This window comes from Colobus angolensis, unplaced genomic scaffold (assembly GCF_000951035.1).
Source record: "Colobus angolensis palliatus isolate OR3802 unplaced genomic scaffold, Cang.pa_1.0 Scaffold10, whole genome shotgun sequence".
NCBI lineage: Eukaryota > Metazoa > Chordata > Mammalia > Primates > Cercopithecidae > Colobus > Colobus angolensis.
This window is the reverse complement of record NW_012110919.1, coordinates 3,469,522-3,482,606: the sequence shown is the minus strand read 5'-3', so window position 1 is coordinate 3,482,606 and position 13,085 is coordinate 3,469,522. Positions and strand designations below refer to the sequence as shown.

The 13,085-nt window shown below is 38.3% G+C and overlaps 1 protein-coding gene and 1 long non-coding RNA gene across 2 annotated transcripts; one reads left to right on the top strand and one right to left on the bottom strand.

Annotated features, from left to right (window-relative positions):
* Positions 1-1,299: 1,299 nt before the first annotated feature.
* Positions 1,300-10,688, bottom strand: LOC105505762. Its single transcript, XR_001000796.1, has 3 exons — positions 10,367-10,688; positions 6,275-6,839; positions 1,300-3,270 (listed from the first exon to the last, which is right to left on the bottom strand). It is a non-coding gene; the product is annotated as an uncharacterized LOC105505762 (long non-coding RNA).
* CLLU1OS (chronic lymphocytic leukemia up-regulated 1 opposite strand) lies at positions 4,056-12,100 on the top strand. Its single transcript, XM_011933719.1, has 4 exons — positions 4,056-4,109; positions 9,580-9,669; positions 11,041-11,215; positions 11,744-12,100. Exons 1-3 carry the CDS (start codon positions 4,058-4,060, stop codon positions 11,202-11,204), a joined length of 306 nt encoding a protein of 101 aa, XP_011789109.1. The 5' UTR covers positions 4,056-4,057; the 3' UTR covers positions 11,205-11,215; positions 11,744-12,100.
* The last annotated feature ends 985 nt before the right edge of the window (positions 12,101-13,085 follow it).

The window sequence follows — 13,085 nt, the reverse complement described above, 5'->3', positions numbered from 1 at the left end:
CCTTAGAAAGATATAAGGTAATGTCTCATAAGCCCTTTGAAACAGAGTTCCTCTAAGGATCTAAGCATATGCTAGGCAGATTCTCTCAGTTAAACAATAAATCTTCTGGTAATCTTAAGGTTATATAGTCCCATCACAGCCTTACAGGGATCTCAGGTAGAGAATGGCTTACGTCAAAGAGATTTTTGTCTAATGGAGTATTCTCTAATAAGAATCACAGGAAGTCCCGGAATTTTAAACAGAATTGTACAAACATATTTTGACAGCTTGAGCTAAAAGGAACAGAAATAGTATTAAATGAAAAGAGGTCCAAGAACCAAGAACCTGGAGGGAAGACCCAAGAAGCAATAGGGAATCCAGGCAGCAGGACTGAGACCTACAAAAAGACTTGCAGTGTTCGCTGTCTGGTTATCAGAGTTACTATGAGCCAATGACTGTCATGTGCTCTGATTTTCCTCTATTTAAAACAAGAGTGTCTATAGTGGCTGTCCTATGTATATTTTACCATTGAATATTGGGTATGTAGGTTGCAAATAACTTGTCTCTTAGTTTACAAGTCTTCAGATTGAGAAGATAAATACATAAGAAATCTCACTTGAAGGACTTCATCTGTACCTGCTACTGAGCCTTCTAAGGAGAGAGTGTAGGAGTGTATTTTGCATGTATATATAAATAATTTGTAAGCAGTAAGTGGACTTCAGAATTTTAAAACATGTCTACAATTTTTAAAAACACTTTTCTTATTACAGATGAAGTCTAATTCCTATCCCCTTGAATATGGGGTGACCTTAATAACTTACGTTTAAAAAATAGAATGGGATGGAGGTGATGCTACGTTAATTCCCAGGCTAGGTCTTACACAGTAATACAATGTCATCCTAGCTCTCTCTTGAAATGCTCACTGTTGCACCGCAGCTGCCTTGCTGTGAGGAAGCTCAGGCCACAAGGAACCTCCCAGGGACCCTAGCACTCAGCCCCAGCTGAGCTCCCAGCCAAAAGCCAGCACAAAGTTGGCAGGTATACAAGTGGGCCATTCTGGAAGTGCATGTGCCAGTCCATCAAGCCTCCCCCTGCTGATACCACATAGAGCAGAGGCAAGTCTTCCCAGACAAGCCCTCCTCAAATTTTAAATTTGTTTGCAAAATGAATGTTGTTACGTTAAGCCATCAAATTTGGGGTAATGTGATGCAGATCAATAGTAACAGGAATAATTTCCCTTCATATATATAAAATTTTAACTCCATCCTTACAATGCCAATCTGTAGATAACCATTCTATGATAATGAATAAAAACATAAAGAACTAATATGTATCTGGCATTTATTGATAAATTAATATAGGCTTGGCCCTATTCTATGTGCTTGACATGTGTTAGCTCATTTTATTCTTACAGCTCTCTGAGGAAAATACTTTTATTATCTTCATTTAATGATAAGAAAAAGGAGGCCTGGGGAGATTAGGTAACGTGGCCAGGACCATACAACCAGAGTACCCAAGCCAGAAGTCCAGACATTCTTATTCAGGAGTTGTTCATTGGTCATTGTTCTTTGAGCTTCTTATAACTGGAATCTTCTAACTTTAACTATTCCACTTATCATTAACACCAGGCAGCTCTTTGCTTTCATAGCTCCAGCCTTGATCTTCAGTTGACAGAGCTTCTCGTTCTTACTCAGCAGGTCACAGTCTAAATGTTGTCCACAAATTTAAGATTTTATCAGGTCAGAGGTCAGAGAACTATGGCCCATAAGTGAGATCTGACCTGCCAGCTGCTTTTGTAAAGAAAGAGTTAAAAAAATCCCATAAAACAGTGGCATTGGTTAGTTTATATTTTGTTTATAGCTCCTTTTACACTACATGGTGATTTGAACAGTTGTGGTAGAGACCATAGGGTCCACAAAGCCTGAAATATTCTTTTTGGTCCTTTTTAGAAAAAGTTTGCTGACCCCTGACTTAGATGACTGAAGATCCCTTTATGCTGAATTTGTGCCATGTTATACAAAGGGTATACATATGTTACAGTTGTAGAAGGACCTGGACTAAAATCCAGCTCTGTTACCTAACTGTAATCCTGGGAGAATCTCTTAATATCTCTGAATCTTAACATTCTTTTTCAAAAAGAGAATGTTAAGACCTCTGTCTTAATTGATACATGCTAAGATATTGACACATAAACAAAATATTATTAATATGTTAAAAAATTTTACCAATCTTTTGTGATTAGGTCAACATTTAGTGGACCATATAATCAGGGGTCACAAAATAAAAGATGCCTAATAATAACAACCATTTGTAACTGTTGGGGTATGTGAAGAGAAAACAGAGGCAAAAACTTCTGTTAGGTGTAAGGCAGAGGTGGGAATTGGTCAGTGAAACTCTGACCAGTGGAGGTGAAAGTCCAGGTTGCAAATTTCCTTCTATAGTCTGGATTGTAAAAGAAAAATCCTGCAGGCAGAGATAGCTTCATAGGAAACAGTTTTCCAAAAAATCAATTTCTAATTGATTAAATGTCAAGATTTGAAGAAAGAACTTCTGGTTGCTTATTGAGCTAAAGGAATAATCCTATTTTCCCGACTATGACTGAATATATTTCTTTGAGAATAAGAGTAAATTTAGAATCCCAAAGGCAGAGTGATTTGACCTGATTAGAAGTATTTTTTTCCATTTCTGCAAATAGTCCAAGCAACTGTCAGCAAGTTAGTTATTTTATCATTCCAACCAAAATGGTTTAATATTTTGGGGGTTGAAATTTTTAAAGTTGATTTAAATAACTGAAATGGCCAATTGTTTTCAGGTCCTTAGAGAAGTGAGCAGTCACATTCCGGTTTCTTGGGAGAATGAGGAGAGAACTGTGTTTTGGAGGGAAGATTTTGGGGGCAGTTAGTCTTTTCTGTCATTGTTGCTGGGAGATCTGTCATTGGTGTGATAGTAATGGAATCTGAGCTCCTCTGAGCTTCCAGGTGAGGCAGGTCATCTGTGCAGATATTCTTGATATCTGGCTAAGTGGAGGGTGAACCAGAATAGTGGGAGAGACTTTGTTCTGATAAACAAATAGTGGGCCTGTCCTGCACACGGGGTGTAAGATGAGCAAGGAGATGGTCCTGTGGCTTGATGAGGCAGGTAGGTGGGAAGCAGCTGAAACACCCCGGATCTGCTGCACAGATTCTGGTTTTCTTCACTTGAGTTTCTTTTCTTTCCCTATTTTCACTTGTCACACACACAAAGGGCAGTGAAATGCCAACCTGACCCAATGAAAGGCCTGGAGATATGAAACTGTAAAAGAAGATAATGATTAGGAACATGTGGAGATGACTGGAGACCCTTGATAATTCTGCTTCACTTTCTTGTTTAACCTTTTAACTAGAAAAAGGCATTCATCTAACAGACATGTTCTGCTTAAAAGGAAAAAAGAAAGGAAGAAAGAAAAAGAAAGAGAAAGAAAGACAGAAAGAAAGGCAGAAATAAATAAAGAAAGAAAAAGAAAAGAAAGGATGAAAAGAAAAAGAAAGAGAAAGAAACAAGAAAGGAAGGAGGGAAGGAAGGAAGGAGGGAATGAAGGAAGGAAGAAAGGAAGGAAAAAAGAGGGAAAGAAAATAAGTTTTTCTCAAATCATATAGGCACATTTTTTATATTGTATCACACCAATTTTCAGTTCCTTAAGGAAATCACAGAATCTAAAAGTGGAAATTTCCTTGGAGGTCACTTTGCCCAGATTTCTACTCATGCAGAACTCTTTTATGTAACTACCTTGGTAGGTTCATTGATTCATTCAACAATATCTCTTGAGCGTGATCACTAGGTATTGATCTGGGCACAGGACTGAATAAAAGAAATTAACATTTTTGCCTTCATGGAGACCTGCTTATATTCCAGGGCCTATGCTTGGTCATTTCCAGTTATTGAGAACTGTCAGTCTACATGCAAGTAAATCAGTTCTTAAGTGTTTAACAAACTCTTTTGGAGCAGCATTTTAAGCACTTTACAAATACAGTATTAACTCATTTAATGCTCACAGTAATCCTGTAAAGTAGACACTACTGTCATCATATCCCTTCTACAGATGAACAAATTGAGACACAACCAACTTAAGGAATGCCTTAAGACTGCCACTGGTAAGCAACAGGGGTTAAATTAGAACCCCACAGTGAGGGTCTGGAGTGAGAACATGGAATGCAGGGTTCTAGTTAAGAGTCTGCTCTCTTAACCACCAGGCTACACTGCCAACATTTGTTTAGCTTATGTTTGTGATTTGGCTCTATTTCTCCTGTTTTTTTTTTTTTTTTTGATGGAGTCTCACTCTGTCCCCCAGGCTGGAGTGCAGTGATGCGATCTCGGCTCACTGCAAGATCTGCCTCCTGGGTTCACGCCATTCTCCTGCCTCAGCCTCCCGAGTAGCTGGGACTACAGGCGCCCGCCACCATGCCAGGCTAATTTTTTGTATTTTCAGTAGAGACGGGGTTTCACCGTGTTAGCCAGGATGGTCTCAATCTCCTGACCTCATGATCCGCCCACCCGGCCTCCCAAAGTGCTGAGATTACAGGCATGAGCCACCGCACCTGGCGGCATTGGCATTTCTTACCCTAAAATGATCTGAAGATCTCTTGGGATCTTCTACTGCATACTCTAATCCCCTGAATACAACCAACCAAAGACAACTTCTTACTTTCTTGACTTACATGATTTATATAGGAGGAGATAGCACCTCTTTAAGAGGTGTGAACCCCACTCCCCCCAACCAACCCTCTCTGCCTAAATAAAAGGGCGCTGCCTGCCACATACTAGTCAATAAATGATAGATCTTGTTATTAATACATTTTTGGCTCAATGGTTTGCAAAATTTCTCAGTTTAGCTTCCTTCCTCCAGTTTAAGCCTTTAGGATAAAGGGCCAATCAGGCATTATTGGCACATTTTCAAAATTTTTCCTGAAAGCGATTTTTAATAAATGAGAGAGAACTCCATGAGGCTGATGGGAGAGACCTTGTCATCACCAACAATGGAAATGAGGGACAGGGAAGGATGCAGAAGCTGGGAACCCTGGAAAGTTCACTCACATGGGAACATCTTAACGGCTGCCTTCCATAGCCAGTTAACCATTTTCTCCCCACAGCATAGACAAATAAAACAGCTCTGACCAGGTAGCTGCCTTGCCTTGGGTCCAGAAAACAAACAAACAAACAAACAAAAAACACCTCTTTTATGTCATTTCATCACGGAATAAGAAGTGAGAATGAGTTAGATAAAACTTTGAGCAGAGCAACAATACTTTTTATGTTTTTCTGAGTCAACTCATGGGTAAGTTTAATCCTTTGCTTGAAAGGAATTCAAAGAATGTCAGGTACCTTCTCATTTCAAATGGAATAGTCCCAAAATACCTTCTACCATCAAATCCCAATGATTTCTGGATTATCTCTCACGGGTCCTCTTCCTGTAATGAATGAAATTGATCTAGTCCACTTTCTTTACACCTGGTTTCATGAGCCTCAGCTAAGATGACTTCCCTTTTCTTAGCCAATCCTCCTACCTGCAAATTTGGCTAATGAAAAGCATAATTCCTCTTGCTTCCCCACTTCTGCTTCTCTCACTCCAAATAAGAGGCTCTGCTCTACATAGAACTACCTTCCTTTTCCGTTCATGCAAAGCCTACCTTTAAATATGTCTTTTCTTGCATGACATTTCCCAGACATGCTTCTAAACATAGTTTGCAGCTGCTCCTCTGTGTGTCCCACTCCAGTCCTGCCCAGAGGGCCTTTTCCCAAATTAGGAAAACAATTGATTGGGTGAATATTTCCATGCAGAGGGGTGGGAATAGCTGTTGAAAAAACAGTCTTTTTTTTTTTTTTTTTTTTTTGAGATGGAGTCTTGTTCTGTCGCAAGGCTGGAGTGCAGTAGCATGATCTCAGCTCGCTGCAACCTCTGACTCCTGAATTCAAGCGATTCTTCTGCCTCAGCCTCCCTAGTAGCTGGGACTACAGGCGCCTATCACCACTCCTGGCTAACTTTTGTTATTTTTAGTAAAGACTAGGTTTCACCATGTTGACAAGGCTAGTTTCAAACTCCTGATCTCAGATGATCTGCCCCCCTTGACCTCCCAAAGTGCTGGGGTTACAGGCATGAGCCACCATACCTGGCCAAAACCAGTCTTTTTATAATAGCCAAGATGTAGGTATATAGAAAGCAAAAACAACAGCTACTTCATGTGGGTATTCCAAAGGCTGTTTTTGTGAGTTTGTAAAAGAGAATGTCCTTTAAGAATTTTTCACACTACACAGTACTTACTTTGTTTCTAATAAAATTTTTAGGGTGTCATACGTATCTGCAAGACAGGCTTTTAAAAATTAATCAATTTTGGGTCCCTTGACACCCATTCATGAAACTTTTTTTTTTCCAAGATAAAGAAAAGTTGGCAAAAATAATTCGAGACGTTTGCCAAGATCACTCAAAGAATTTGGCTTAGAATCTGAGTCGCTGGAACCAAACAAAAATATTAACAAGTCAGGTGCGTTTCCATTTCATCCTGGCTGGATATTTTTAAGTGCTTGCTGCTTGTTAGGGAAGAAATGGATCATAGGTCATTAACTTAAAAAAAAAAAAGAATATTTATTCTTTTGAATTTTTCCCAAATGCTTTGAATGGCTTTCTGTTGCATTATTGGTTGAGTATATTCTTGTCAGGATAATCCACTTTTAGTGGCTTCATTTACATTAGCTATCACTCTAGAGAGCCATAGTAACAGGCTGCTGAATTACCCAAGAGAAATTACTCTTGAAAGTAATCATTGTGAATGAATTTTCATCACTTGGTCTCATCATCTCATGCTGTTTTGTCTCTTTCCTTTTTGCCCCTGATAAAAGATAAGCATAAAGAGGGCTTTTGTTATGATCTCATTTTCTTTGGAAAACCTGGTCTTATTAATCATAGCAGCCAGCTTATGGAGGCAACCAAAGCGTATCTCTCTCTGTCTGTCTCTCTCACACACACACACACGTACACAACACAGAGTTTTTGAAATGCATTTCAATTTGTGGGGAACATAAAGACTAATTTACTTTCATCTACAATATATCACACAAATTTGGTTTTCATGTAACTTCACTGGTACAAGGAATATGTTTAAGTATAGGGGCTTAAATACTGTACTGAATACTACTGTACTGAATTTGTTTTATGTTACCAACACATGCACAACAGTTGAAATTTAAAACTCTTGGACAAAAACCTAGAATAAATAATATGTTTTTTACTTACCTGTCCATAATGTATATATACCTGGCTTTATGGAAGTGACATATTGCTCACACATCAACTCAGGGTAGGAGAATATAGAAGTGCAAAATAATATCTTAAGAGGTAATTTGCTAAATCGTATTCTGTTGTTTTGAGAAAATAAATAAATAATCAGCTTATTTATTTCAGAGTTTAGTCTCCAGATAACACTCAATTACTAAGTTTAGAAAACAGATAATAGCACAAAGGCTGCTAACAGAATTGTCTGCGGCAAGTTTGTAAATAGAGGAATGAAAGGAGCATTTATTGAGCATCCTCAAAACAAGTCTGGGAGATGATTATTATAGTCCCCATTTTATAGATGAGGGAACTGAGGCACATAAAGATTGATTTCCTAGCTCAGGAGTCATGCAGCTAGTAAGTAACGGAGAAACATAAGTCTGTCAGAAGCTGAGGCCTGGGTTTTCTTCCTTGGGAAAACTCAGAAATACTAAGTTACAGAAAACAATCACAGGCTACAATGGAACTTCTCCAGCTCTACTGTGCATATGAATCCCGGGGCCTCTTGTCAGTATATAGATTCTGATTCAGTGAGTCTGTGGTGGGACCTGAGATTCTGCCTTTTTAACAAGCCCTCAGCAGATTCTGATGCTGCTGTTCCAGGGACCAAAATGAAGTAGCAAGATACTTAAGATTACAATATAAAATTTTACCTTAAACCCAAATATGTCATATCCTACTCCAATTCTGTATTTTTCTGATAGTTTCCTTTCTTCCCTTCTCTGAGCTTTTTGTCACTTTTGTCTATTCCTGAAGAAGTTAGAGCAAACCACTGAAATACAGTTTTTCTAGCATCCTTTAGCCAACTGCAATGAAATGTTAGGTCAAGTGTTATTTTTCCTTAGTTGGTAAAAAAAGAAATGTGATTTGTGGAATCTGTGGAATCTGAATGCTAAAAGAGAATTTAGTCTCACTCTCCTTTATTTCCTTCCTCTGATATTTCTATTTCTCAGACCTCCCTCTTTTTTATTTCTTCTTCCCCCAACCTTTTAATTTTTTTGTCACACTGGTAATAATCTCTGGCCCTTTCACAAAAATATTTAAAGCTCTGCATTAGCACTTAACCCCAATATTTTCTCTCCTTTTATTAAATTGAGTCCTATGGCTCATTTTAATTCCTTTAGCTTTTTAGTTAGATGTATGATGCTATAATTCAGGCGTAGTCAAAGCTGGAGACAGCAGCATAATGCTATCATACCTGAGTTAGACTGCCTGAGTTAATAGCCTAGAGTGACTAGCAGTCTTAACCTGGGTTAGATATTTAAACTTTAGGAGCTCAGTTTCTCCTTCTGTAAAGTAGGATAATAATGGTATACATATTTGGGTTATTTGTGAAAAATAATTTTGATGAAAGTTAATTCACATAAAGGACTTAGTGTAGTGCTTTGAATGGTGTCAGCTATATCATAATTAAAGATTATTATTTCCCCATGGGCTATGGGGTTATTTATCTGGACAACTGAGGATGGTGGCATGTAGCCCAGCAGTTTCCTTACACGCTGTGACCCAACACGCTGAGCCAGCTCTGTCTTAGGCATTCCCTGGAAGCAGTGGCTTATTGGTATTTTCAACACCCAGGCCAGATCGTTTGTTAACCCCTTCCTCCTCTAGTCCATACATCTCTTTTTCAGTAATAACCTTGTAATAATCAGTAACAATTATGTTTTTCTTGATTTGCTCTTCAGTTTTAAAACAAATACCAGTTTTAAAAAGAAGAAAGCTGTAATTTCAATGATGTTACTTAGTCTTGTAAAAATATTTCACAGACTTAAAATTTGTGTCTAAAAAGCCAAAAATATTCCAACATGACGTTCACACTCTGTTTTACTGTTCAGAATTTTAAGCACTAGTAAAAACTCTAAGTGCTTCAGCAGAATGACAGAAGCAAGCAATTTTGGTTCAGTTATTTTGTCTATACAATCACTGTGTTATCATTCTTGATTTTGAATCTGTGATTTGAAGAAGAAACATGTGGCACCCCAGAGACTAGGGCCATGAACTGCCCTAAGTATTTACCTGAGTCCTTACGAGTCAGGGACCGTATACCTGGATGTTTCCCATAATAATTTTCATGTCAGATTCAATGTTTGTTAAGGAACAGATAATAAAAATGTGCAAACTTTAAACTATTTATATATTTGAAAGCTCAGTGGTGACCACAACAATTATTTAGAATGCAAACCAAGAAAAGGTTTTTTTTCAGGGAAGAGTATTTGACCACTAGTATGATTTAGAATTATGATGCATGGCAATAATGATACCAAACTACATTTCAGTTGACTCTATTGTTTTTTCAGATGCTCTACAGACAGTGCAGCCTAATATCTCTCAGACTAGCACTTCCCACGGCCCTGCACTTGGGGCCCCACTGCCTGGTAGAAATGAAGGTCAGTGTTTGAAAGTATTTAAAGAATCCTGCTGATCCCTATTTTATCCATAAACATCATCTGTCATAAAGAAACTTTTAGCAGAAACATTTTTCACAACTTCTGAGAGATCTTGTGGAGGGTTTTGCCATAAAGTGCTCTTGTTGAGCTCTTGATACCTATAAGCTGATGTCCTGGGTGTATCCCAAATGATGCCTCCCACCCATTCATTAGCAGGACACTATCCCAGTTCAGGTGCCTATACCCCATCTCCACATGTGTTTCACCAAAACCATAAATTTTGAAACAGAGTCAATGTAAATGTATAACATATTGTTTTAGGGCTCTTCTGACAAAAAGAACCAATAGGATGTGTGTGTGTGTATGTGTGTGTGCATATACAACTATGCACTACACAATGACATTTCAGTCTACAAAGGATTGCATATATGATGGTGATCCCATAAGATTATACCATATTTTTACTGTACCTTTTCTACATTTAGATATGGTTAGATACATACATACTTATCATTATGTTACGGACTACACTATGTAGCCTAGGTGTGTAGTAGTTTATGCTGTCTAGGTTTGTGTAATAACACTCTATGATGTTTGCACAATGATGAAATCACTCAACAATGCATTTCTCAGAAACATATCTCCATTGTTAAGCAATGCATTACTGGATATGTAAATTAAAAGGAAATTGGCTCACACAATTATGGAGGCCAAGAAGTCCCACGATCTGCCATCTGCAAGCTGGAGAACCAGGAAAGCTGGCAGTGTAATTCAGTCCAAGTCCAAAGAACTGAGAACAAGGGACGCCAAAGGGGTAAATCCTGTTTTAAGTCTGAAGGCCCACTAACCAGGAGCACTAATATCCAAGGGCAGGAGAAGATGATATCCTAGACCAAGAAGAGAAGAAGCAAATTTTCCTTTCCTCTACCTTTTTGTTTTATTCAGGCCTTCAACAGATTGGCTGATGCCTGCCCTTATTGGTGAGAGCCATCTACTTTACTAAGTTCACCAATTCAAATGCTTATCTCTTCTCAAAATACTCTTATAGACACACCCAGAATAATGTTTTACCAGGTACCTGGTCATCCTTTAACCTAGCCAGGTTGATACATAAATTTAATTATCACACATATAGTCTTACCCATTAGTGACCTTTTCATTCTTTATGGTATTAACAGTGAAGATTTGTAGATGGTCTACTTGGTTTTATAGGTTTTGATCAGCACTCAGAAGCTCAGTTTGATCACCCTAGCTTGGCGTGAGCTGAAAGTGCTGAGACAGTGAGTTCTTTGGGTCTTATTTCTAGAAACCAGGAAATGAGAGAGATAGTGACTTGGTTTCCCTTTTGTTTCCCTTTTGTTCTCTTCTCAGTGGCCTTGCTAACAAGTTTACCTCCAAACTATGAGATTTCAGAAGGAAAACCAAGAGCCATCTCTGCATATGTGAGAGCGGGCAAACGAAATGTGCCAAGGAGAAGAAAGAAGACACACTTGGGCAATGATTATGGGAAGAAGGAAGTACAGGAGAAAATGTAAGACATGCACAGGTGAGAGAGAGATCAGGAGAAAGACAGGAAATGTGGGAGAGCAGCAGAAATCATAACAATAATAATGCCAATTTGGAAACAAGAACCAGTGCATAGAGCATACCAATAACGCCAATGAAGTGCCAAGGATGGAAAGCCACCCTATCAGGAGAAAGTAAAGCCATAGCAGATGTTTCATGAGACAGCTTAACACAATGACTGACCAAGACAGCAGGACAAGTGAGGCATGGAGAAATAACCCAGACCTGGACCTTTCCGGCCTCTGAATTTGGTTCACACCTCTTGTCAGAAGGAGTAGTGACCAAAGGAAACTCTCTTTGCTTTAATTATAGAAACAGGAATATACCTGATTTTGTATTTAACTGTGTATATTTAAGATCTGAATATTTCTATACCCAAAAGCATAATGTATTAGGGTCAATCATTTGAAATTGCCAATATGCACTCATTTTACCTAATTTTGCATGGTTCAAACTAATAGATATGGAGATATTCTCAAGCAACCTTTTTTTTTCTTTTGTCTTGAAGCCCATATGGAAGATCCAAAGAGAACTTGACTAAGCTTCCTACATTCTCCTGGAGTTTGTGGTTTATGAATGTAGTGCCATCTGGGGAACTGACAACCCCTGAGGCGTTCACTCTGCTCGTCTTCCAGGTGAGAGAAGAAGAAGGGGAGAAGAAAAGAGAAGTTCTAGAATTTCACAGGCTGAGGGAGATGGTAGGAACTGTCTATGTTGGTTTCTGTGTATTGGTTTGCTTTTTATTTTGAACTCATTTGACTTCAGGTTCCAGATTTGTTTTTCTCTTTGTAAACTAGACTTTGACATTATTAGCAGTCCCATCTGTTTGCTTTTCTTAAATAAAATGTAAATTAGTTTTTGTTTTAAATTTCAGGTGCTTTTAAGTTTGACTCTGCTATTCATTTCCTAAGGTAGTTTGGGCATGCTAGTGCTGGGAAGAACAGAGAAATCTTGCTTTACAGAATCTTTTTGTTCAAATGAATGTACATTTCTAGTGTTCGAAAAATATCAGTTTTAATAGGTTTGATTTTCCTGTCTATAATCCATGTTTTCCTCCTTTATTCCTTCATTCTTTCCTATCCCATGGGCCCACATTTATGCTCTGATCAAGTTTATTTTCATATCTTTCCCCCTCACAACACACACAGGAAATCTAATATAAGCCACTATCTGTTTCTTTCTCAAAGGAAAAGAAAAGGATTCCTATGGGATCATACTGATTCCTGTGGGTCCCTTGCATAAAAGATTGTAGTGCATTAGATAATGACCCTCCATTGGCCAATCAATCATTATTGAGTGACCAGTTTGTGTGGAATACTGTTCATATAATATCTTGAGTAATGATGGGAACAGATTTCATGAGAGACATTGAAATACTCACGGACATAGACTATCTTGGCAGTTGTGCTCTTGAGATTCTTTTATAATGGACACATATTTGGAACAGAAAAAAGCTGGAAACTTTCACAAAGGTTTGATCCAATGGCTCTTTAAACATGAATCTAACCATTGTGAAGTTTGGCATCTACTTTGTACCCCCAGCAGTGCCAACCCGTGTAAGGCATGCAGGTAACAGACAGATGATTGTACCGGGAGTGGTGAAAGTCCTGCCTTAACAAATGTTCTCTGTTTTCTCTGCCTCTGTCATACTATAAAAATGTTTTCTTCTCTGTGATTATTTTAAAGATAACTTTATTCCAGGTAGTATTTTATCCCCTGGGAGATAGATCTTCTTATCTAGCCACACATTAGAAAGAGCAGCTGATCTTCAGCCTGGGTGACACAGCAAGACCCCATCTCACTCTCTCTCTTTCTCTATATATATATATGTGTGTGTGTGTGTATATATA

Excerpts from the sequence above, each read along its gene's own strand:
- CLLU1OS (XM_011933719.1), top strand. The coding sequence starts at position 4,058 with ATGAACAAATTGAGACACAACCAACTTAAGGAATGCCTTAAGACTGCC. Across the intron at positions 4,110-9,579 it reads ATGCCTTAAGACTGCCACTG|ATGCTCTACAGACAGTGCAG; the intron begins GTAAGCAACAGG and ends TTGTTTTTTCAG. Across the intron at positions 9,670-11,040 it reads ACTGCCTGGTAGAAATGAAG|TGGCCTTGCTAACAAGTTTA; the intron begins GTCAGTGTTTGA and ends TTCTCTTCTCAG.